The sequence below is a fragment of the Phaseolus vulgaris genome, chromosome 9 (assembly GCF_000499845.2).
Source record: "Phaseolus vulgaris cultivar G19833 chromosome 9, P. vulgaris v2.0, whole genome shotgun sequence".
Classification (NCBI taxonomy): Eukaryota; Viridiplantae; Streptophyta; class Magnoliopsida; order Fabales; family Fabaceae; genus Phaseolus; species Phaseolus vulgaris.
In genome coordinates this window covers 16623633-16651031 of record NC_023751.2, presented here as the reverse complement: position 1 = coordinate 16651031, position 27399 = coordinate 16623633, and the positions used below count along the sequence as shown (strand labels likewise).

Here is a 27399-nt window from a genome sequence, read left to right as displayed (position 1 = left end):
AATTGAATCAAAAGACCCATTTTCCTTGTGAACCCAAATTTATTAATCCAAAAGATTGCTTACATTGTTCATCTTCACACGCCTAACTTCTCTATGTATTTTTCACTATCAAACTGAATCTGGAAAGCAAGGATTAAAAGTTTATGTAGTATTATTTAACACTCTTCTGTAGCTTACAAAGAATGGGAAAAAAAGTTGGTTTGGAGCATAAGGAAAAGGAGAAAACTAACATAATAAGCCATAGAGTAATGATAATCTTGAGGGTTTGATTAGTTATTTTTGGTAGTTGCATCCATATTATTTGGATCAGCAGACACATGGTACTTATGAATTTCAACATTGTAATTATAAAGGCACAGATGAGGGAGAAGCATCTCTCAGACTCACTCTCACCCTAAATCCCAAACAAGAATGGCGCAAAAAGAAGCCTTTGAAAAAGCTCACACCAAGCTTCGATCCAAATTCCATCGACTCCTTATGAATTATCGACAAGATGAAAACGGTACGACAATCAAATTTCCCTCGTTAGCTTTCACATTCTCGCTATGTATTGCTCAACGATTCGTTTAATCAAATCCGTTCTTATGTATGACGCTTCAGCTCAGATCAAGGTCAAGCATATGAAGCCAGTGATGTGTCCTTATAACGAAAACCCTCCTCCAACGAAGGAAGAGGTATTGTCACTGTTCACATTTGTAGCGTCTTTTGCTTGTTTTTTATTTATCAATTTTCAATGTCTACTTAATTGGCTGCTTCAATCGTCTGAAAATTACAGATAGAGATAATGGAATCGTGTCCGAAGGCCGACATAGAGAACCTTGAAGAGTTGCTTGAGGAGGAGAACCTCAGCTTGTACATACCGTCGGTAGGTGACTAATTGAATAGGTATTTTTGTTATTCTGATTTCATTTTGTGCTTGAGAGATAAACTCATTGATTTTGTGCTCTTTAGCTGGAGGATGGTGAAACATATCCCAAATTTAGACCTGTCGTCAATTACGAAGACGACGATGACGAGGTAGGTGACTGATTAATTTGATTTATTCGGAGTTGAATTTTGAATCGTTATTGTAATTTGATTTCGGATATCAGGAAGTTAACCCGGCATACAAAGAATGGACAGATGAAGAAGGTACGACATACACTACATATGTCGAAAATGCCCAAGAGGTAGGTGACTAATTAATTTGATTTATTCAGAGTTGAACTTTGAATCGTTGTTCTGATTTGATTTCGGATATCAGGGAGAGTACTGGTTAACGAAAGCACGGGTGTCGGTGTTGATTTTGAAGTTGAAGTTGAAAGAAAGCGAGACGCAAAGAAAAAGGCCTGCGGTTGTTTTTCTTCACGGTATCAACAAAGACAAAGAGTCCTTGCGTCCATTGCTTAAGGTGTGTCTTATCTCTTTCTTCCATTCCATTGTATTGTAAATTTATTATGATACCTGATTTTCTTTCCCTTCTTCTTCTTCTAGGCCTATGCTTCTCGGGGATATGTAGCAATTTCAGTGGATACTTCTCACCATGGAGAACGTGCCGTCACCACAGACTCCTTTAAAGATGTACTGCTTCTAAACAAATACATATTTTTACACTTTCTTTTACGCTCTTGTTTTCTTCGGTGCATCAAATGAGGGTGTTTACTCTTCCTATACAAACTAAAAAACCTTTTACCATGAATTAGGTATATAATTGATTATGGTTACTCACCATCAATTATATACTTAATATTTTATTTATAATTTCGTTTTAAAAACAATAAATTAAATATTAATTTTATTTTTTTAATTTTTATAATAATTTTTTATTTAAAATTTATTTTAACTTTAACTTTTACTAAAATTTTATAATACTTTTTAATTTAATATTATTTTAACTTTTATTTGTATTTTTAAAAATATTTTATTTTATTATATCAATTAAATTATCTACAAACTTTTCACCCATTCCTCTCAAAGTAAACAACTTTCAACTTTTTATTCTCTTTCCCTTATTTTCTTCTTCTTTCACTCTCATCCCAATTCAATAATGTCTTTGAATAAAAAACACCTAATTAACCAACTTCTTTATTAACAAGGATGAAAACATATGAGTTGTGTCTATTTTCTTTTGTGATAAAAAATATGTTAGTTTAAAAAGGTAAACCAATTTTATTGTGGGTAATATTTTTATAAAAAGTAAAATTAATTGAGTTTAAAAGAGTTAAAAAGTGTATATATAAAATCGTTATAACACATAAAAAGTTAAAATTGTAAAATATTATGTAAAAAATAATTAGAAAGATATTTTTTTATTAATAATATAGAGAATAATAAAACAAATAATTTTTAATTTTATTATATTAATAAAGAGAGTTGTTAAATGTAGTTATATTATTTTCAAAGACAGTTGTCAATATCATCACCAATTTTATTGTTTTACTTGTTATTTTGCTTTACCTTACTTGTATGGTGTGTTTGAATTAAGGAGAGGATTTGGGAGACTGAATTTAAAGTGACACTTCTTAGAAAAATATGAAAGAAATAAGGTTGTTTGGATTAAGGTATTTATATAGTGGATTTACGAGAAAAATTTATTGAAATTTGTTAGTAATGTGATGATTGTAAAAAATTTAAATTTTTTTAATAATATTTAAAATATAAATTTACAAATTTATCTTTATTTGAATAATAAAATATGATGTATTTTAAATTTAAGTTAATTAAAATTTTATAAATGATTTTTAATATCATTGAATAATTATTTTTGAAAAAATATATAAATTATTTATTGGCACGTAACAAAATTTCATTATAAATTAAACTATAATATTAAAAATTATAAAAATCATTTTATATAATAATTTTATATTTATTTTTTATAATTAATACTATTATTATATAAATTATCTTATTTATTGTTATTTTACAATTATAATTTTATTATTATAATTAATTATTATTAATATTATTAAATAATTTTATAATAGGTTAATTAACATAATTTATGTGACTTTCAATAGATACAAGCATAATCTGCACTTTTGATTCTCTAATGTTATTGTTATTCAGTTTAAAATATTTAACCATGCTACACTTATTATGTTTACATTCAAAGTGATGGTAATGAAGTAATTTCATAAAATAGGAATTTGAAGTTACAACATAGAATTTGGTTTGTATATTAATTCAAATAAATTTTTAAATGAGTTCCAAAAACATAATAGTTGGAATACTACATCAAATGGAATTCGTATTTAGTGATTGTGAATGGATAATTTGCGTTGAAAAATAATGGTTAAGCTGTAGGAGAACTAATTTATATAAAATTCAAAACTGATCATGTTTTTTCTTTTACTTGTTTTGGCTGCAACAAACTCAGGCACTTATTTTTTCCTGGCGCTTGGCTACAACGTTGCCATTATATGAAACGGTAATTTCTTATTGACTTTAATGATGTCAGGATAACATTATTAAAACTATTGTTTTGTATTGGTTAGTTTGAGATTGTTTAATAATTGTTATATCACACTTATTAGTTTGTGACTAGATTTCACTGTATAAAACTGTTTTATATTATAATTTAACCTATTCTCTTATTATTTATCAATCAACTTGCCATTTTGGACGTGATAGGTTTACATCCTTCAAAATTTGTACAATCATCTACAAATAATTTTATTAAATTTTGTATTCAATAGTTTAATTTATATTTTAATTAAATAATTTAGTTTAATATTTTATTATTATTTAAATTTGATATAGAATTTAGATTGTGAAAATACATTTTTTTCTCTTTACCGTTTAATTAAGAACTTCACTAAAAGATTTTGGGTCATTATTTTTCAGAAATATTGTTAAAGATGGAATCACCACTTTAATGAAAAAGTAGTCAAAATATTTTAAGAACACAGGAAAATGGACCCCGACAACCATCCAACTTATTAGATTGTTTCTTAGTAAGAGTATCTCAAAAGTCACATATGTCTCTTTTTCTCTCTATATATTTTTTTCTTTTAGTCTCGGCTTGTGTCAGAGTTTTTTTTTTTAAGACCATTTTTTCAATTGGATTAATACAACATGTATTCGGCTGCGACTGTGATACCATCATTCTGTTACAGGTTATTGGCCTCTCAACAAGTGAGATTTGGTCCAAAATATTGTTTTAATGGTTATTAACAAAAAATTAAATAAATAAAATAGAGTATTTCAAGAATACTCTAACACGTACAAAATCCAGACAATATTTCTACTTTACTAGAAACATTTTACCGACTAAACTTTAGGCTTTTTTAATTAAGCTTTTCAACAAAATAAACACAAGAAACAAAAAAGTAAATTGTTCAGTATTATCAGGGCACTAGTTGTATGAAGCCTAAATTCTTAGGACAAAACAAAATAAAAAATCAAAAGATTTATCCAAATTGCAGTAAACACTAATGCAAATTGAGTTAATATGCAATATTTGTCATTTATGAATCTATCAGATTGGACTTTGCACTAAGTTTATTGCCTAAGCACATCGAACCATTCTTCTTTTCTTTCCCTCTATTGTGTCTGAATTCTGCAATTTCTTGCACCAGTTCATACACGCTTCCTTCATCGCACTTCCTTTCTTTTTTGTCCTAACTTCTTTTAACGTTCCATTTTTGCCACCTTTCAAAAAAAAAAAAAACTCATACTTGCATCCTTCCTTTTATTTGCTTTTAAAAGATCTCTTCTCTTTTTCTGCCACCACAACATGCATTCATGCTCCTTCATTACTTCAAATCTGCAACACAACAATACCTTAAGCAACACCTATTTGAGCTTTATTAACTTAGAGAATGTAAACAATTTAAGGGGTATAATACCCAATCAAAGTAAGAGAAATTATAGTTCATTATCTTTCTCCTCATCCACCTTCCCTTCCTTGAACACCACTCCATTCCTTTGATTCTAGACACTCCAGACAACCGCTACCCATACCCCTTTCCAAACACGATTTCGTTTTGCATTGAATTATGGCAAGGTGAACTGTAGTAGATGATGCTTCATATCATTACTATACACAACTTGTACCCCCACCCACTTTGAAACCATTACACACACCTTATACGCTACCTTACATTCCACAAAAAGGCGGTTAACCGTTTCCTCTTCCTGATTGCATAAGGGACACATAGACGATGGTAAGACAATGCCTCTTCTCTGGAGGTTTACACGTGTTGGTATCTTCCCTTTTAGGACCTTCCAAGCCAACATTAAAGCATTGGGAACAACTTTGATTTCCCATAACATTTCCATTGATTGGCTCCTTTCAGAGGGTATAAACAACTCCAGAACTTGGTAGGCAGATTTTACAAAAAACAATCCACCTTCTTCAGCTGTCCAAACAACCTTATCCTAATAGTCATGGTTAATTCTGACTCTATTCAAATCTGTTACCAACTGTGTGAGTTGTTCTCTTTCCTATTCAAATGTCATCATTCTCCAACTCAAGTTCCATTCCCATCTTGATACATTCCACAATCCTACTTGTTGGATTCTTTTCCCTTTATCCTCTAAGATTAGATACAACCTTGGGAAAACAAAATTTAGAGGTAAAGTGTTTAACCACGTATCTTCCTAAAAGACGATATCGTTCCCGACCCCAACCTTCCACGATAACTGGTTATTAAACTAACTTTCCAATTTACCTTCTTCACAGACATTACACAGATCACGCCACCACCATGATTGTGTCTTGATGTGATTAGAAGTTCTTCTTCAGGCACCTATTACATATTTAGACAATACCACCTCTCTCCATGTACCTGTAAAGTCAACTTTCAGTTTCCACATCCTTTATACTCAAACCCCCTTCTATCTTTGGTTTGCAAATTGTTTCCCATTTTATCTAAGAAATTTTCTTATCAACACCCCCCCACCCCCACAGAATTCGCCTTTGCAAACCCATGATGTCTTTGCATATTGCTACCAGGGCCCTAATTACAAATAAGTAAAACAAAGAAATTGCAGTGAAAATTGATTTAATCATGCAGACTCTTTCGACAAAGGTCAATTTCTTTCCTCTCTAGATTGATAATCTCTTTCTCACTTTGTCAACAACCTCCTTCCAGAACTCCCTTCTTCTCGGCTTACCCCCTACTTTCAGTCCTAGGTACTTAAACAAAATCGACATTAGTGCACAACTAAGCATATTAGCAAATACATGGAACTGTGGTCTCTACACACAAATTGCTTCAATCCTTGTCTTATGAAAAATTACTCTTAACCCAACTGCTAGTTCAAAGCATCTTAGAATTGTTTTTATCGTCATAACATTTTGACTTGTAGCTTGGCAAACAACTAAAGTGTCATTTGTGAATTGTAACATAGAGACCTCTACCTGGCCTTCTCCAACTTTCACCCCTTTCAACTTGTTTTGCTTAAATGCACTTCTCACTAATTCTGCTAAACCTTCCACCACAACCAAGAACAAAAATGAAGTTATTGGGTCGCCTTATCTAAGCCCCCTTGTTGGTATGAACTCCCGGGTTGGACATCCATTGATCAAAACTGAAACGGATGAGGATTCTAAGCATCTTCTGATCCAACTTATCCATTTCTCACAGAATCACTGCCTACTTAACATGTAATACAAGAATTCCCATATTACTGAGTCATATGCCTTTTCATAATCGACTTTTAAGATAAGCCAGTTCATACTCCTCCAGATACGTGGGGTCCTTTATCTTGGGTACAAGCACTATAAACGAGCAATTACAACCTTTTGGGATGTTTCCTGTATCCTCAAAGCTTTGAATCGCTTGTTGGATGCCCTCATTAATGGTTTCCTAGTTTCCTTTAATGAAATTAAAATTGAAACCATCTCGGTTAGGGCTTTTTAATCCTTCACATTGCCACACTGCCTCCCTAATCTCTTCCTTTGATATCCTTGCAGTTACCCTAGCATTTTCCTCCTCCATAAGTGCTTGAAAGTCCACATTCCCTAGCCTAACCTTGAAGTGAGCAAGCTTTGAAAAGCGTTTTTCAAACAGACTTCTAGCAAATGTTCTCACCACTTCAGTATCCTCTTTCCACACACCGTCCACTTCCACACCTTTGATTTGGTTCAATATTCTCCTCCGTGTAATGGACGAATGATAGAATTTTGTGTTAGAATCTCCCAACTTGATCCAATTAATCCTTGCCTTTTGCCTCAATAAAGATTCAATTTTGCAGTTGATATCCTTGAGGTCGGTTACGAATTGGATTATGTTCCCTTTGTCCTCCTCACCTAAGTCGTTAGCTTCATCTACAAGATCTAGCACTCCAATCTATGCAATAATATCTCTCTTTGTTGTGTATATGTTCCCAAAGACATGTGCATTCCAGATCTTCAAATCATGTTTTATCATTTTAAATTTTCTTTGCACTTGACCATTCCTTCCCCACCCGGAGAATAAGAATTCCACTTAGATTTTACCAAATCCACGAACCTAGTATCTAAGGTTCTGAATGCCCTTGGTCCCCAATCTACAGACGTAGACTTAACAATGATAGCACAATGATCCAAAACTTGCCTTGTTTGGACGTATCGTTTGCATGTTGACCATAAATTCAACCATTCCCGTGACACTAAAACTCTGTCCAATCTACTCATCGCCTTCCCATTCGATCTAAACTATGTGAACTTAATTCCAACACATGTTATCTCCAAAAACATATTATGTTCAATAAACTCATTAAAACCATCAATCTCTCTTTTGTGCCTTCCATAAGAATTAATATATTTCTTCTCATTTAAGGCTCCCACAACGTTAAAGTCCCCAATTACATACCAACTGCAACTCATTTGTGCTTGCCTTGAAGTTGACAAATTAATCCACAACTATTTTTTCTCTTCCCATATACACGAGGAATATACATTTATAATAGTTACCTTTGCACCAGTCTTCAATTGTTGACCTGTTACCATTATAAATCCTTCTCCAACAACATGTCCTTCATACTTGAATCATGTTTTGTTCCACATGGTTAGCATGTCTCCTCCACCATTTTGAGCTTCCTTATGAATCCAACCAATATCGTTACTATCCCATAATGAGAAACACATTGCCTATGATATGGATGCAGTCTTAGTCTCTTGTAGGCACATTACCTCGAACGCTTCCTTCATAATCTAGCTCTTAATGTATCTCCATTTTCCAACTCCCCCCCAACCCACGTATATTCAAAGTTCCAACTAACATAGATCACCTTTAACATTCCTAATCTTGCGGTCCCTTGCCTCCATCCTCTTCATTCCCTCTACAATTACACCCTGCTCTCCATCAAATGTAACCCCCAATTCTTTGCCTAATTCCAAAATTTGCAACAGAGAAGAGAGATCTTGTCTACTCCAAAATAATCTATTGCAATTTAAAATATTAGAATCAGAAATGTTATCGTTCAGATTAACTTTCACCATTCTATGATAGTGTGAGTCCCTCTCCAAAGGCACTGAGATGCTAGACTCTCCCCTGCAGAAGCTTCCTTCCACCACTGTGACCCACATTGCGCCCAAGCGTGTTTCCCAAAACCAGTGACTTAAAAAGCCTTCTCCTTATGAGCGCTTTCGTTTGGCCTTCCTCTCCGTGGGCATTTCCATTGCTTCTAAAATTAATTTTGTCATGGTCATCTCCTCCGTCGACACATTGTTTGGTCCTCCCTCCTTCATCAAGACTAGCAAAGTAAAAAATAGGTTTTGATTCTGCGAATTAACTCTGATGAGAATTGTTTGCTTGCTGGACTGAGCACCCTTTAGGCTCCTTAAGTCTGCTTGGCCCATTTTGCTTGAAACTGAAACGCAACCATCCTTATTGAGCCTGTAAATTGCTTGTGACACCTCCTTGTCCATGGCGCACACTGAGCCCACCGAAAAGTCATTTAGGTTTTTTATTACATCATTGCTCACTTTTCCAATATTCTATGCCATTTCCCTATTCGTGCTAGATTCATTAATGTTAAAAAAATAAAATTTGTAAAGATCTAATGGCATTCCCCAATCTATCCAAGCTTTCTGGCATCGAGCCTCCATTGTGTTTTGCCTCGTCTTTTGGTCCTGAATCATAATCCGCTTGGCTATCCTTCAAATAAGATCTGTGTTTTGACCCTATTCTTCATAATTTTCCTTGAAATATCGCAATGGTTATCCTCAATGAACGAATCCATCGAGGTTACACTATCTGAAGAGTGGTTGAATCTTCTACCTTCGCACGAGCATGAAACCCCGCAAGCTCCTCCCTCACTACCACTGAATATAGAGTACCATTAATTTTAATCATTTTCTAGAAGTTTGTGTCGCATGTTATTGATACCCTTGCTTTAAATCTTGCGAATTTTGTGTTTTCCAAAGACAAAGTCGCTTCGTCTACAAATATGACCTTTGTAGCTTGTGTTGCAACTACATTCCTGAACGTGTCTTTATTCCAAAGAGAAAGAGGTAGCCCCCAACATCTAAACCATACCTATTTGTGTCGAGGAATGATCTCGTCAGACCATTCAACAATCTCTTTGAATAGATTTTCCAAAACGCCCCTATTTTCGTCCACCATTTTCTTAGGTCCTTCTTCATTTTTAGGAGTAAGGAGCACACAATCATCTCCCATATAATTACCTTTAATACCAGAAAGACCTCTCGAGAACAATTCTTCTTGAAATTCCTGCCATGACACATCCTGGTGAAGGAACCTAACACAGTTGTTCTCAACCCACTTTGGGACACCTGATTTCACCTGGATAGAATCAGACTCTAGAATGTGACTGGGATCAGGTACGTACTTTCTTAGCTGGGATACATGGAAAATATTGTGAATGTTAGCTAAAGGAGGAGGCAAAGCAATTTCATAAGCCACAAGGCCTATTCTCCTAACCATACCTTTAGTCTGGAGGATTTTTTGAGACATAATCCACCCAGATTTAATGGCAGGGTAAATCCAGATGGAGCGGACGAGTGGGTGAGAGACATAGAAAGAATATTTGAAGCTACTCAATGCCCTGAAGAGAGAAAGTTATCTTATGCCATCTATATGCTTATTGAAGAAGCTGAATTTTGGTGGATAGACATGAAGCAAATGATGGAAGACAAAGGAGAAGATGTCACTTGGGAGAACTTCAAAGTAAGATTCCTGGAGGAGTATTTCCTGATAGTGTTAGGTATGCAAAAGAAATTGAATTCATGCAGCTGGAACAAGGAAATCTTTCAGTCACTGAATATGCTATTAGGTTCAAACACCTAGCTAGATTCTACACCCAGACCACGACTGAGGCTTGGAGATGTAGAAAATTTGTGTTTGGATTGAAGCAAGAACTTAAAGAAGTGGTGATTCCTATGTCCATTAGAGATTTCCCTGCTCTAGTGGAGAAAGCAAAAGTAGTGGAGAGTTTGAAAATTAGTAGCAGACTTGCTAAGCCTCAAGTGGGAGGACCTTCTAAAAGCATGCCTAAATATGAAGATAGAAAGAAATCTTATTTCAGACATCAATCTTATAGCAGTGGAAGATCCAGTTCTCAATCACCACCTAGTTTCAGATGTTTTAGATGCGGTGGGCCACATGTTGTTAGATTTTGCCCTCATTCAGTGTCAAATGTGACATGTGATAGATGTCACAAGTATGGTCATGCAAAAAAAGATTGTCGTGTCCAATTGGGAGCTCCAAATTCTGGCAGAGTGCAACAAGTACAACAAAATAGTAATAAAAAACCCAGAGATGTTGGAAGAGTTTTTGCCATTAGTGGAGTTGAAGCTTCATAGTCTGATAGCCTTGTTAGAGGTATTTGTTCTATCCTTGGAACACAGTTATCTGTATTGTTTGATTCTGGGGCAACCCATTCTTTTATATCTTTTGATTGTGCTAAGAAGCTTAAGTTGTCAGTCCGAGAGTTAGAATTTGAGTTGGTGGTATCTACACCCACATAAGGTATTACAGTAACTTCTTCCATGTGTGTTGAGTGTCCTGTAATTATAGATGGGCAGAGATACAAGATCAACATGGTTTGTATACCTCTAAAAGATTTGGAGGTTATATTGGGAATGGATTGGTTGTCTGCTAATCATATCCTTATTGATTGTGCTCGGAAGAAGTTAATTTTCCCTAAATTAGAAGGAATGCAGGTTATCTCAACTCATCAGTTTGAGAGAGAGATACAAGAAGGTGTAGAATGTTTTATGCTCTTGGCTTGTTCTATAGTTACTGATAAAGTACAAAAAGATATATTTGTAGTTCAGGAGTTTATGGATTTATTTCCTGATGAGATTCCTGGACCTCCACCTAAAAGAGACATAGAGTTTGCAATAGACTTGATTCCTAGAGCAGGCCCAGTGTCAATTTCTCCATACCGAATGGCACCAATAGAGTTAGCTGAATTGAAGAAACAACTAGAAGACTTATTGGAGAAGCAATTCATTCGACCTAGTGTTTCTCCATGGGGAGCTCCAGTGCTATTAGTGAAGAAGAAGGATGGTTCGTCACGTCTATGCATAGATTATAGACAATTAAACAAGGTAACAATAAAGAATAAATATCATCTTCCTAGAATTGATGATCTGATGGATCAGTTGCATGGGGCAGTTGTCTTTTCTAAAATAGATCTGCGCTCAGGTTATCACCAAATTTCAGTGAAAGCGGAAGATGTTCAGAAGACTGCTTTTAGATCAAGGTATGGTCACTATGAATTTTTGGTCATGCCATTTGGTGTGACTAATGCTCCAGCTATTTTCATGGATTATATGAATCGGATATTCAGACCTTTTCTTGATAAGTTTGTTGTAGTGTTCATAGATGACATCTTGATCTATTCTCGTACAAGGGAAGAACATGCAGAACATCTTAGAAATGTCCTAAACATTTTGAGAGAAAAACAGTTATATGCTAAACTTTCAAAATGTGACTTCTGGATGTCAGAAATACAATTTTTAGGACATGTCATCTCTACACAGAGAATATCAATAGATCCTTCTGGAGGTTGTACTTCAGTGGGAACGTCCTAAAACAGTTACATAAATTAGAAGCTTTGTCGGGTTAGCAGAATATTACAGGAGATTTATAGAAGGCTTTTCTAAAATAGTGTCTCCTTTGACCCAATGGACTAGAAAAGATCATCCTTTTGCATGGACTGAACAATGTGAGAGAAGCTTTGAAAAGTTGAAAAGAAGGTTGACTAATGCTCCTGTATTAACAATCCCTGATACCAATCAGTCTTTTGAAGTTTTTTGTGATGCTTCCTATCAAGGATTGGGTTGTGTTCTGATGCAGAATAAGAAAGTTGTTGCCTACGCTTCTCGTCAGTTAAAGGTGCATGAAAGAAATTATCCAACTCATGATCTAGAATTGGCAGCAGTTGTATTTGCTTTAAAAATATGTAGACATTTTCTTTACGGAGTTAGTTTTAATGTGTTCAGTGATCATAAAAGCTTGAAGTATTTGTTTGATCAGAAGGAGTTAAATATGAGACAGAGGAGATGGATTGAATTTTTAAAAGACTATGATTTCAAGCTAATATATCATCCTGGGAAGGCAAATGTTGTTGCAGATGCGTTGAGTCGTAAAAAGATACAAATGTCGTCGCTTATGATTAGAGAGCTAGCATTGATTGAAGATTTCAGGAGTATGAATTTGGAGGTTTCCATGTCTTCAAATTGCATTAGTGTAATACACTTGTTATAACTAATGAATTTCTGGAGAAGGTGAAGGAGAAGCAGTTGGAAGATTCAAAATTGAAGAACTTCATGGGCTTATTAAATACTGACAAAGCTAAAGACTTCTATTTAAGAGTGGATAGTATTTTGAGATTCAAAAATAGAATATGCATACTAGAGGATAATGAACTAAAGCAAACAGTGTTATCTGAAGGTCATAAAAGCAAATTCAGTTTACATCCAGGAATGACTAAGATGTATCAAGATCTCAAGAAGTCTTATTGGTGGCATGGCATGAAGAATGATGTAGCTAAGTTTGTAGCTGCTTGCTTGACTTGTCAAAAATCAAAGATTGAACATCAACGACTTGGAGGCATGTTAACTCAGTTAGACATTCCAGTGTGGAAGTGGGATAGTATCTCAATGGATTTTGTTACCCACTTACCACGTACTTTGAGGAAGCATGACTCTGTTTGGGTCATAGTGGACAGGTTGACAAAGACGGCACACTTCCTACCTATAGACTTGAGAATCTCTATGCAGAAATTGGCCCAGATTTACATAGATGAAATAGTCAGATTGCATGGTGTACCCTCCAGCATATTTTAGATAGGGATCCCAGATTCACCTCCAGATTCTGGCAAACACTTCAAGAAGCTTTGGGGACTAAACTTAGACTTAGTTCAGCATATCATCCTCAAACTGATGGACAATCAGAGAGAACTATCCAGTCCTTAGAGGGTTTGCTTATGACTTGTGTGTTAGATCATTTGGGAAGTTGGGATGAAATTCTACCATTGGTAGAGTTCACTTGCAATAACAGTTACCAAGCTAGCATAGGAATGGCTCCTTTCGAGGCATTGTACGGAAGAAAGTGCAGGACACCTCTGTGTTGGTTTCAGGATGGTGAGAGTGTGTTAATTGGACCAGAATTAATACAACAAACCAATGAGAAAGTAAAAATGATTCAGGAAAGAATGAAAACATCTCTCAGCAGGCAAAAGTCGTATGCAGATCAAAGAAGAAGACCTTTAGAATTCTCTACGGGTGAGCATGTCTTTTTGATAGTTACATCGTTCACTGGTGTAGGAAGAGCACTGAAATCCAAAAAATTGAATACTAAGTTCATAGGACCTTATCAAATTCTCAGGAGAATAGGCCATGTGGCTTATGAAGTTGCTTTGCCTCCTCCTTTAGCTAACATTCACAATATTTTCCATGTATCCCAGCTAAGAAAGTACATACCTGATCCTAGTCACATTCTAGAGTTTGATTCTATCCAGGTGAAAGGAAATTTGTCGTTTGAAGTGAAGCCAATCAGAATTTTAGATTCACAAGTGAAACAACTTTGTGGAAGGAGTATTCCCATGGTGAAAGTATTGTGGGATCTCATCTCTGGAGACTCCACTTGGGAAATTGAAGAGGAGATACGAGCATCATACCCTAGTCTCTTTATTGGTAAGTTCATTTTCGAGGACGAAAATTTTTATAGTTGGAGATAATGTAACAGCGTAAAAAAAAAACACAGAGACCCCCCCCCCCCATGCACAGTTTCTTTCTTCCTTATCTCCATTTCTCTCTCTCTCTCCATATTCTCTTCTCTCCCTCTCTCTTAATTTGCTCTCCCAATCTTCATCTATTTTAGAATCTGATCGGACCACGTTGTAGCTGGCAAGTTAAGGAACATTTCTACCCGATCAGATTTTCAAACAGAGTAAGTTCATTTTTACTCTAAATATCCTTTGTTCTCTGTTTTTCCTTAGGATTTAGTCATCAATCTTGGTGGGATTAGTTGAGAAGTTTAATCCTCTCAACTTATTCTATTATATACTGAATTTTTGTTCTGTTTGGATAATTTGCATTAGGCCTGTAAATCTTGAAGTTTATCCAGACTGTGGGGAATAAAATTCTAAAAGTTGCTTGGAAAGCAAGCAATTGAGGTAAGGGAAGCTAAATTTAATTTTTAATAGCACCCTAGGATAGAAGATCTGAATGCAGAAGGGACGTGGTCGCAATATTCAATTTTTCTTGCAGGGATGTTGTGTGTTTATATATTGGGTTTTTTGTTTATATATTATTTAAATTTGTAAAAATATTATATTTTGATGGTTTAATATTTTAAGTGTTGCTTTTTTTTTTGTAATGCTTTTGAATATTGTGGATCACTTTTTGAATGATATTGTATGACGAAATGGTATGGAATTGAATTCATACATTTGGGATAATGTATGGACTGATGTTTGTTGTGTATTAAGTATTAATGCCTATGTGGTAACAGAGATCTCCGAGTTTCATTGATGATCTAAGTCACATAGACTAAGATATCAGGTGGTGAGAAGCTTATGGGGGAGTTCATGCACATCGTGACATATGAGATGCACGGCTTGGGTTGTATTGAACTTACCCTGATCCTTTCTGTTGGATTCGCTGGTAATCTTTGAATTAGGTGTTAGTCTCTGGTAGGACTTACTTAATACTGGTCTTCCGGAAGACGTTGTTTGTTGAATATTCTGGATGTGTAGATCCATGTGAGATCTATGTGATTGTTTATTGTTGAGATTTGAAGAAAATTGAATAATTTGATAAATTGATCATGTAATTTGGTTTTCTCTTTTGATTTATTTGTGTATATTATAAAATTCTATTTTCACTAGCTTACCCTTGCTTTTCTTGTTGTGTTTGAACTGCGATGACTGTACTATGTACACGAGCAGATGACCATATAGGTGCAGGAGAGCCTTAGAGGTTTCAAAGTCTTATTTTGAGCTGTGGATATGTAAATATTTGTATTTCTATAAATCCTAATCATGTATTAGGAATGTTTTTGAAAAACTCCAAGTTTGTATAGAAACTGGTAGAACTTTTATTGTAATAGTTATATGTAAATTATGGGGTGTTACACTAGGAACCCCAGTACTCATTTTTCTGCAAGTCCTTTCACTACAAGAAAATCATGAAATAGAAACCAATTTTTAGATACAAAAATAATTAGTTGCAATAGTAACTAAATTAGAGACCATTTTAGAAATTAAACAAAAAATGGTTTCTAAATTAGTTTCTATTATATTGTTAAATAGTTTCTAAATTGGTATCTAATTAGCAACCAATGTTTTTGCTACCAAATTTAGAAACTAAATAATTGGTAGTTAAAACCCTGTTTGCTAATTAGATACCAATTTAGAAACTATTTAACAATAATAGAAACTAATTTATAAACCAATTTTATTTTTAGTTTCTAAAATGGTCTCTAATTTAGTTACTATCGCAACTAATTATTTTGGTCTCTAAACATTGGTTTCTATTTCATGATTTTCTTGTAGTGTTTCCTCCATTTCTTCACAAATTAGTAAATACAAACAATTGACTTACTCTCCTTTTTTTCTTTGTGAACAATATTTAGGTAGTGTAAATATTTAGATATAGTTAACCTAGTTATAAAGTGCTTATTTTTCTCTTTTTTTCATAAAAACTGAAGTGAAGTTGCATTTACCAGCACACTTTATCCTCCAAACATTTTGTGTCAAGTGTGGTTGTAGCAATATAAGCTTATGATTTATTCGGTTCAGAAATAACGGTGTGTTATTCCATATTCTAGTAGGTTTATTTACAAGTGGAATTTGATCAAAATATACAAGTGGGACTTCGAAAATATGTCTTTAAATCTTTAGATATAAACAACCTAGTTCTAAAGTCTTTAATTTGTTTTAATAAAAATAAAGTGGGACTTGCATTTACAATGCACTTTATGCTACAAATGGTTTGTTTCAAGTGTGATTGTGACACTTCTTATGATTTTTTCATATTATTCCATGTTCTGACAGGTTTGGGATTTGAAGGTATTAGCAGATTATCTAACAAAAAGAGAGGATATAGACCCTTCTAGAATAGGAATCACAGGAATATCACTTGGAGGTTGGTTAAAAGATGTTGAAAGGAATATGTTAGACGATATGCTCATCACTTGTATAATTCTTTCATCCAGGAATGTATGCATGGCTTGGTGCATTTTATGATACTCGCTACGCTGTGGTTGTTCCTATTATTGGTGTCCAGGTGATACTAAATGATTGAATGAAGCTTTTGTTTGGTGAAATATGTTTTTGAAACAACTACTCAAACTTGTGTGATATATATTGCAGGTATTTCGATGGGTTGTAGACAACAATAAATGGAATGAAGAAAATCATGCTATGAAGTTTTTGTTTGAAGGTATGTTAAGTTTTTAAAAAATCTAAATGGATTGCAAACTGATTTGAGGAACAAAGTTATCTTAAACATGATTGGAAAATAAGAAAAAAAGTAAAAATGTAGAGGAAAAGAAAATCGGGGAAAGAAGAAAACTCATATATAACATTCTACATTTCTAGAGGGAGTAAATGGGCATATATATACATGAAAACAAAACAAAAGAACAAAAATTGACAAAAGAAAAAAAAACACAAGTCAATAAAAAATAAGTTGTCTATAGACGATGGATATAAGAGGCGCAAGAGGCGTCTATAAATTGTAATCGTCTATAGACGATCTTCGTTAGACGATTTGTTACTAATATCATCTTTTTGAGTGTTCCCTTATGAATGTATATTAAGCATGCCCAACTTGAAACAAAGGTTAGTGAATTGTGAGGGAGGTAAAGCTTTGGTGAGGATGTTAGGTTGTTGAAGATTGGAGGCAATAAGGAGAAGTTTTATCAACCCAACTTTAGTTTTTCACAAACAACGTGGCAGCCAATATTAATATATTCAGTATGTTCATGGAAGACTTGATTGGAAGTAATTTGGATTACAAATTGATTGTTGTAGTATATAGTAGAAGGTTTAGTACAATGATGCGAAAGTCATCTAGAAGATAGGTAAGCCATTATATCTCACAAGTGGTGGAAGCCAAAGTTGTGTATTCAACTTTAGCAGAACTCTTGAAAACAACAATTTGCTTCTTGAAGCGCCACACGATGGAATAATTTCCAAGGTTACAGTGATAGATCGAAAAATATCGGGACAAGAAGCCCAGTTGAAGTCGCTAAAAGCCTTTAAATAGGTGTTGCTATGTTTGTCAAAGAAGATTCCTTTTTCAGACGTAAGCTTCAAGTAAAAAATGATATGTTGCTATGTTTGAAATTTCAAATAAACTCATTTGAAATTCCCACCAAAAACAAGTCACATGGGAGGTGTGACCTTTTTCTACTATGACACCTCCCAAAAACTACACCTACACCACTCTCCTAAGTCACATGGGTAATGTGACTTTATTTTACATTTTCACACTCCTTTATTTAATAACCACACCTCCTAAAACTATACAAGAGTATTTCAAAGCTTGGCCTTGCCCCTCATGGGATGGACTTGGGCTCTTTGGGCTTTGGTCTTCTTGGGCTTGGGCTTGGGCTTTGGGTTTGGGCCTCATCTTTATTTTATGTCTTCTTTTAATTTTGAGAAGACTAGAAGGAAGAACTTCAAATGTGAGGGTGGATGTCCTCTTCCTCCATTAATAAAAGCCTTCTTTATTTGATTCTCATCACTATGTTTGTCAAAGAAGATTCCTTTTTCAGACGTAAGCTTCAAGTAAAAAATGATATGTTGAGCTACATGATGATGATTAATGGTGGGAGTACTAAAATATTGGATGAGATTATGGATGACATATATGACATCAGGGCGCGTATTAGTAAAATAAATGAGATGTCTATAGACTATCAGATGAGGTAAATGTTCACTTTCGTCATGAGAAACTTTAGTAGAATAATTCATAGGTGTTGAGATGAGAGTTGAAGCAAACATGTCATTAGAAGCAAGAAGGTAGAGATTATATTTTCATTGAAAGAAATGTATTCATTTGTTGCTTTTTGGTAACTTCAAGACCAAGGAAATTTGTGAGATCTTCCAATTTTTAACAAGCTTCATCAAATTGAGAAGTGATGTTGGATATTTCATCAATATTGTTTCCAACCACGATGATGTCATCTACATAAATGAGAATGGTAGTTATGGTAGAACCTTTAAACTTAAGAAAAAGAGAATCATATGCATACGACTCTTTATAATTTATGGAAGTAAGAAATCTAGAAAGTTTTGCATACCATTATCTGTTGGATATTTTAAGGCCATAAAGGGATTTATGAAGAAGACAAACCTAGTTCCGGGAGGAAGTAACATGTATATTTCTTCATGAAAATATCCATGGAGAAAAATGTTATTATCATCTAGTTGTTTCAAATTCCAATTATGGATAACAACAAAGGAAAGCAATAAGCGTAAAATAATTAATTTCGCTACAGAGGAAAAAATAGTATAATCAAGACCTTCTAATTAAGTGTAGCCTTTTTCAATAAGTATGACCCTATACGTGTCAATAGAACCATCATAATTATATTTTACCTTATAAATCCATTTAGAACCAATAACAATTTTGTTGGGAGGAAGGTCAATTATCATCCATGTTTGGTTAGTGTCTAAATCTTGTATTTCATTGTACATAACTTTAATTCAGTGTTGTTCAAGATTCACATTAATACTCATGATTATTCTTTTAAGAGATGAAGACAATCCGACATAAGAGACATAATTTGCAATATGATACCTAGCTCCAGTGTTAGAATCAACAAAGGCAATATGATAGTTTTTTTTATATATGTAGGCAATTGTCTAGTCCTATAGTTCTTCTAAGAACAAGAGAGTTAGTATTATCTTAAACAACAAAATTATCAAAAAAATTAAAAGTTGGCAAGCAAGTAAGGTTGAAACATGTGTTCATTGTCAAAAAATTTAGTTTTTGAAAACTGATTTTTATAAAAAAAATGACATTGCAAGAAATATCAAAGTTATTAGTTTTAAGATTATAAATAAAATATATTTTTTTGTTAGCTTCAAACTTTAGGGAAATACCTAGATCACGACTATCCAATTTCTTCCTATAAATAACAAGAGTGCTTATATAAGAAAGACAAAAAAAAAACACGAAGATTGTTAAGGTTACAAGATTTACCATAAAGAATTTCCTTGGGAGAATTATTATTTAAATAATGGGTAGGAATGATATTTATTAAATAAACATATATGATGAAATTCATGAGTAAATATCTGTTTTCAGTTTTATTTTTCATAAGATCAATCCAAGTGAAGCGAGTACAATCATCCATAATAGTAAGAAAATACCTGTGGTCATGAAGAAAAATATTGTCATTAAGTCTTCAAATATTGATATTAAAAAAAAACAAAAGGAATACATTATGAGAATTACTCATTTAAAGAGGTAAGTGTTCTTTTTAGCTAAGTGATAAGCATTACAAGGTTGATTCTTATCAAAATGAATATACAAATGGTTTCAGGTAAACGATCATCAGATAAGTATCCTAACCTAGCATTTCAAAAAATAATGCTTATATCATCATTGTTTAATTCAACATTAGATGTATTGATAGAACAAGTTTAAACAACATAAGTATTGAAAACATATAGAGCAACGCAAATTAACCAAATCAATCTTTCCTCTTTTTTTTTTTTGGAATAATACAAGAATCAACAAAGAAAACAAGATCATAAAGTGTTAGTCAATTTAGAAAAAAAAAATTGTAAGTAAATGAAGGTATAAAAGGCACATTTTCAAAAAAAAGAAATCATCGTTAAACTTTCTTATACCAATATGAGTAGTAGAAATTTTTTCTGTATTAGAAAGATTGACTTTAATGAGTTTAATTTTTTTTTTATGAAAAGAAATTGGAGATAAAATATGAGACTTGATTAGTAGCTCTAGAGTCAATAATCCAAGAACTTAAATTTTGTAGATTTAAAAAGTTCATACCAGTGTTTACATTATTACCTTTTAGATTAAGAGTTTGTGTCAAACATGAGACAAAAGAATTTGATTAACTTGATATGCGCTAGTGGAGTTATTAAAAGCAATTTTGGGAATTAATGACATCAAGGCTCGATACCAATGTTGTTTAAATTGTGAGTGTACTCACAAACTCATACGATTCAACGAGTTTGGAGAAGGAGGGGTGATTCAGATGGGGTATCGTGACTTGCACGAATTGGAATGAGTAGGCGTGTTGCTTGGTGAATCAGAGGATCATTGAAATATCTTTATCCTCCTACTCGCCTTGCTTGCCACCTGATGTGAGTTGATTTTAAGATTTTTCATTTGTATGGTGGCACTTTACTTAGAATTGGATTTTTAAGACAATTATAGGTGATAGCCTAAGGAAAATTCTCATTGGACATTAACTTAACCAAGTGGTTAAGTAGATGTGAAGGTTCATTTCCACAAGGCAAAGAGAAAAACAATTATATGGTGAGAATGATGACAAAATGGTGCGAAATTTAAACAAGGAATACAAGAACAATGAAATGACTGAATGGAATTAAAAAGAAGCCAAATAAGAACATGTTTATGAATAACATGGAATGATAATGGAAGGAAAAGAGGAAAGATAAGGAAACTTATAAGAGGTGGAATTGTGAATGGTGCACGCCACTTGGATGGTGAATTGAATCCAAGATAAGTGAAAGATGTTGTCATTTGAGAGCTCACAACACTCACAAGATAAGACTAAGACTAAGAGGTCAAACCTCACTAATCATCCTCACGTAAAATGTGCAAAGTAACTTTCTCTATTCATTCAACTTGTTTTTACAAAGGGGGAAGCCTCCTATTTATAGATTTAGGAGCCTTGGAAAAGAATAAAAGATGGTAGAATGGGAAAGGGAGAAGTGGAGCGGTTTTAGGGTTGGACTTTGGTCAAAACCGCGCCATCCTACACATTCTAGAAGTTAGGTTTCCTTTATACCCTAATGGACTTCTTATAGGCTCATTCTTATGTCTTCGCCTCCTAATTATGCTATATAAACATACTCTTGCTTATTCTACTATTTGGACCCCTCATGTGAGCCCAACTTATTTACAACATTTTCTAATCATTAAAAAGACTAGCAGAAAGAACTTTAGGTGCTCTGGTCCTTGTCCAATTCTCCCTCTAGTGAGGTCTCTTCTTTGAGATGACTTTTCTTTGTGTATTTGAACATCCTTGATCATCTTCTTGTGGGCTTGGTTTGCATCACCACCGCTCGCACTTTCCACCGATGTGCTTGCCATCACTCGCTCTTATTGTCGTCGCTCTCACCACCACTCACATTCCAAATCACTTGCGACCATCGTCGCTCGTGTTTGCAACCACTTGCGTTCACCACTGCTTGTGTTTGCAATCATTTTCGTTTGTCACTGCTCACTCTCAATATTGTTGTTCCTCTTTGTTCTTATCTGTTTATTTTCTTTTGTGTACTATGCTCCTTGTTACCTGGTTTTCATATACAAGTAACTCTTACAACTTGAGTTATGATCCTCGAGTTACGTTTTTATGTTCTTTCTGATCCTCTTATGATTATCGAGTTTTACAACATTGGTTGATACTACTCTTGTGAGAGGAAAAAATCTTGATTCCCAGGAGTAGACGAATGACCAATGTCGCCCTTGTTTTCATGCTTTACCTTTATACTATTGACAACATCATTTTTTACCATTATTAAACTTGTAGTTGGGTGGGAATCCATGTTTTCTATAATAGATGCCAATAGTATGACCAAGTTTTTCCACAGTGAATACACATTTTCTTGTAATTCTTGTTGTCATGATTTAGATGGAAATCATGTTTACGATAGCATGTTTCGGCATGCCTATTCTTCTCACAATGAGTACAAGAATGAGTATAGCCAATAGTCGCATTGCACCTCAGTTTCAATCCAATAATGAAGTTATTTCCTTAAATTTGTCTTTCTTTTTGGGACATATAAGAGAAAATCTTTGTGACGGGAGGAATAGGGTCCATGAGTAGGACATATGACTTAATATTACTCTACTAATTGTTTAAACCTCTCAAAAAAAGCATAGGATGGTCTTCATATTTTCTTTGACTTATTATTGTCAGAACATCACAAGTGCGTCTTGTAACACATACGCATACCATATCAGGTTTGAAGTTGTCCAATTCATCCCAAATAACACGAAGTTTAGTATGAAGAGGCTTCCATTTGAAGATAAAAAATTCTCGATAAATTTCCTTGAAAGTATCTGGATTTCATATCATTACAGATTTCCTCAACTTTATCCATCCATAAGACGCTTTGACGAATTGAGTCAGAAATTAAGTAAACGATCAAAGAGATCACCATATTATTGTAGCACTTCCAAAAATGATAAGAAGAATTTGTCTTGTTGGGTTCTTTCGCAATCCCATCAATGAATCCGAATTTATTTTTAGCATTCAAGGTGGTGATCATAAAACCGTTCAAAGAATTATAATTTGTGGGGTCAAGCATGATGGAAAAAACGCACGTGGAAACAACACACACAATCATGAATCAACTGCACTGCAGAAAATAAACAACACAGATTTAACGTGGTTCGATCGTCAATCTGCAACCTACGTCCATGGGCAACTAATTAGGCTTTCATCCTGTTTGTTACAATTTTATTACAACCACAAAGATCTCTTAAATAGAGATTATTGAGGGGACACAATAATTAAGCTCAATCACTAAAACAAGGTGTCTAGTCAGCCCAACCCAATTGGTCGTGGCTTCACACTCAACAAAGCACTTAAGAGACTAGAGTAATGACAGGATTCTCGTTAGGATGAAGGTAAAGATAACTATGAATAGAAATATTTAAAAAAAAATCCAATTATGAAAAAAAATTAAAAAGAAAAAAAAAATAGAAGCATAAAGCAAAGAGAAGAAAAATAGAGACTCGCAAAATAACTCTAATATCATCTTAAAATTTTGATTGGATTGCAAAGTGATTTGAAGAATAGAGTTTATATTAAACATGATAAAAAAAATAAAAACAAAGCAAAAAGTGCAAAGGAAAAGAAGAAATAGGAAAGAAGACAACTCATTATTACAATCTATCCTCCCAAAAAGAATAAATGGGTATATATAGAAAACAAAATGAAAGAAAAAAATCAACGACAATAAAAAACAAAAACAAAGACAAGTCAATCAGACAGAAATAATCTATAAACAATGGGTGTAATAGGTATCTATAAATGATAGCATCTACAAACAATAACGTCTATACACGATAAACTATAAGCATCTAGATGATCTTGTTGCTTAAATAGTTTGTTAGTAAGAGAAATGTCAAATGAGTTTTTGAAAATTCTTTCATGTTTTACATGTTTTCTTATCTTTGATTTAGTTAGTGCTTCCAGTATTTCATTTTGGATTAATATAATATTGAAATTACTATTCATGTAACTCCCATAATGTTGTACCTATCAGTTTATATATGGAGCACGTGTTGTATGATTTCATATGGAACATCTAATAGATTCTTAAGGTCATTGATTACGGAATAAAATTACTTGTTGAAGTGAGAACAGTGTTTGAGTAAGACCTATAAGGGAAATTATAATAGGGGGTAATCATTTATTCAAGCAAGGTAAACACTGAACATATATTTCGAAGGTACTTTGGTATTTACATCCCCTAATGTCCTGGTTCTTGGATGCAGTGGCTCGTCACAATTTGGGTAAAGATGTTATTAACAAAGAAGTAGTGGAGAAGGTCAATTCCGATTCTGTATCCAAATCAATTGTTTTATGCTTTCATTATTGCTTTAAGATGTGATTTAGGTATAAAGAAAATTATTAAATAGAAATTAATTTTAAAAATTATTAAATTAAAGATTATTTTAGAGACTAAAAAAAATTATTGATTTTTACATTAGTTTCTAATTTGATAAATAATTTTTAAATTGGTATCCAATTAGCTATCATGATTTTAACTACCAATTATTTAGATTTTAAATTTTGTAGCAAAAACTTTGGTTGTTGATTATATACCAATTTAGAAATTATTTATCAATAATAAAAACTAATTTAGAAACCAATAATTTTTTTAGTTTCTAAAATAGTATTTAATTTAGTCATTATAACAACTAATTATTTTTTTCTCTAAAATTAATTTTTATTTAGTAATTTTTAGTAATTTTCTTGTATTGCATTATTTGTATTGTTATCACTACTATAAAATTATTAAATAAAAAATCATTTTAAAAATAAAAAATAATTAATTATTATATAACTAAATTAAATATTATTTTAAAAAATTTAACCATCCGTTTAAACTAAAAGTTGATTGTTCAAATTTTTTATAGTTAATTAAAATATTTATTAATAAAAATTAATTATTATTTTTTTAAGTCTGTATGATATAGTATATGATTTAGTTTATAGTGACTAATTTAATGATTTCATTGTAATATATACTAATCACATAATTTTTCATTTCTGATCAGGCAATGAACCGAATTGCTCCGGGTTTACTTTACCATTTTGATTCACCCAAAACAATTCCAGCTATAGCACCACGCCCATTGCTTATTATTAATGGTAAGGCATTTATCATTATACATACATATATATATATATATGTATGTATGAGTAAATAACACCTTAGACCTATTATTTAGTCAATTTAATTATTTGGTTCATTTAGATTTTGTGAAAATTTATAAACTAAAAGTAATTGAAGCATTTGCTTGGGCTTTGGGAACTCTAGGTGCGGAAGATCCTTGTTGTCCCATTGCAAGCTTGGAAGTTCCAAGGAAAAAGGCTACCGAGGCATACGAAGCGTTTCAGTGTTTAGATCATTTTAAGGTATGATCTCGTCTTTCTTGGTCACCTCGGTAAGGAAATTATACATTGTCTCTTCCCTTATCAGTTTAGACAATTTCTTTCTGTATCATATAATTTATGACATGCAACTAACTTAAAATTTAAAACCCAACATTATTTTTATTTCATTTTTTTACGCATGCAAAAATCTCGAAGTGATTTTCATACATTTCAGATTTTGAAATCTAGAAGGTTATTTTTGTATTTCATTTAAACTTCTGGATGGTCATATTCGGAAGTGAATTATGAGTTCTGAATTTTCATATCTGGAATGACGTGCTGTAAATGGTGCTGATGATTGAGATTCATAACTCATTTATATTTGTTTACGGATCTTGACACCCGAAAGATCATTTATGTTGTCTAGATAAACTTCCGAATAGTGAAATCCAAAAATGACATATTAGTTCAGAAGTTGTACATTCAGAATTTTGCAATTTAACTTACGGATATGAATATCAAGAAGGCAAAAATTTTAATTCATTAAAGACAAAACAAACATTTCATGTCAATGTGTTGGGTACATATCTAAATTGATATGGGGTGTAGAGAGTCATCATCGGTTTATTAAGAATGGGTTCACAATTGGTTGTATCCAGCAATTTTCTGATTTAAAAAACACAGTTTTATAAATAAATAAATAAAATCTCTCATAATAAAAATACAAATAAAGATTTAGTTCCAACTTAAATTTACAAAAGATCAGATAATCTTGGGTAATCCAATAAAGGCATCATATTCCTAATACACCTTGTTTAAATAAATTATAGGCACTCACTTCATGCCAACCACAAAGTTTCTTATATGATCTATTCTGCTTTTCAAAATATAAAAAATATATTTTGGAAAGCTTATATTCTAAAATGAAAAAAAAGGGTTAAGAAATTTGTAGAAGTATAAGAAGAAAGAGCCTTGGTTCTGATACCTTAAGGGTTAACTTAAGAATGTGGAATTTTTTTTATCAGCAACTCAGTAGATGTGAGAACTCAGTGGGGGTGTATGGAAATATGTTTTGGAGGGAAAGAAAGAGAAATGTTTTAATCCTGTTACTAATTGGCTTCTTGTTTTTGTCCAAGTTTATGATTGGTAGCTTTTACATGCAGGTTATTGTAGAACCTGGAGTTGGAAACCAATTAACAAGATTTCAAGTGAAGGAATCAGCTGATTGGTTTGATAAGTTTTTAAAGCCTTAGCCAATGCCCTCAGCTGTTCATAAATTATAAATAAACTTCCTCTGCCAACTCATTGCCTCATCCCATTGTCTTTTTCTGATTGTATCTGTCATTAAATCAATAAACCAGAATGCTTTTTCTTTAGTTCAAGACAATGATGCTAATGGCTATAAAATGTTGCACCCATGTTCAATCCTTCTTCGTACGAGAAATTGATTTTGTTAGGAAAATCTATCTCTCCTTGTGATTCAGGATAAATTAGATGAATCAGAATCATTATGGTTTCAATCAATTTTGTAAGATTAGCTCTGTTGATTATAAATTTGTTCTAACTGTCATTTTTTTAAGTACTATCACTATTTAAAACTGAAAGTGGAATACACTAATTAATACAAGTACGGTAAAAATATTTAAACTAGGATAATTATATTTTTTTAGAGACTTAATTTAATTAATTAATTTTTTATTTAATACAAATAAGGTAATTGTATATATTAGTTTTACGTTTACAGTCAATAGCTTATTACTTATTTTTATATCTTAATTTTCATATCAAAATATTAAATCGTTATAAAATGGTTTTTTTATGTATAAGGAAGAAAGGTTTTATATCTAAAGATAAAAATGATAAAATATATTAATTTTTAGAAATAATAAAGTAAAATTATATGTAATATAAAAAATAACCATTATTATTTTTTGTCTATTCTTATACAATTTAAAATTTATGAAATAACCATCTTAAAAAATGTTATCAATTCTTATAATATTGACCTATTTTAGTTTAGTGTAGCAGATCTTATTTCTTTTAAATCTTTGATTTCTTTTGTTATTTTTTAATTTATATTATTAAATTTAATACTAAATGTATAAAATAGTAATTAAAATAGTCAAAATTATTTTGTAGTGAACTATCTTCATTTATAGTATTACTTGTT

The 27399-nt window shown here is 32.7% G+C and overlaps 1 protein-coding gene across 1 annotated transcript; it reads left to right on the top strand.

Annotated features, from left to right (window-relative positions):
* Positions 1-274: 274 nt before the first annotated feature.
* LOC137820481 (uncharacterized) lies at positions 275-26753 on the top strand. The gene is made up of 15 exons (XM_068624597.1): positions 275-502; positions 601-674; positions 776-865; positions 952-1017; positions 1092-1169; positions 1244-1390; positions 1474-1560; positions 3359-3409; positions 16441-16531; positions 16602-16672; positions 16759-16828; positions 24125-24177; positions 24911-25004; positions 25174-25271; positions 26393-26753. Exons 1-15 carry the CDS (start codon positions 412-414, stop codon positions 26480-26482), a joined length of 1251 nt encoding a protein of 416 aa, XP_068480698.1. The 5' UTR covers positions 275-411; the 3' UTR covers positions 26483-26753.
* The last annotated feature ends 646 nt before the right edge of the window (positions 26754-27399 follow it).

Bases quoted from the DNA above. Each gene is read 5' to 3' on its own strand.
- LOC137820481 (XM_068624597.1), top strand. From the start codon at position 412: ATGGCGCAAAAAGAAGCCTTTGAAAAAGCTCACACCAAGCTTCGATCC. The intron at 1,018-1,091 runs GTAGGTGACTGA...TTCGGATATCAG, and splicing joins ACGAAGACGACGATGACGAG to GAAGTTAACCCGGCATACAA. The intron at 1,561-3,358 runs GTACTGCTTCTA...CAACAAACTCAG, and splicing joins CCACAGACTCCTTTAAAGAT to GCACTTATTTTTTCCTGGCG.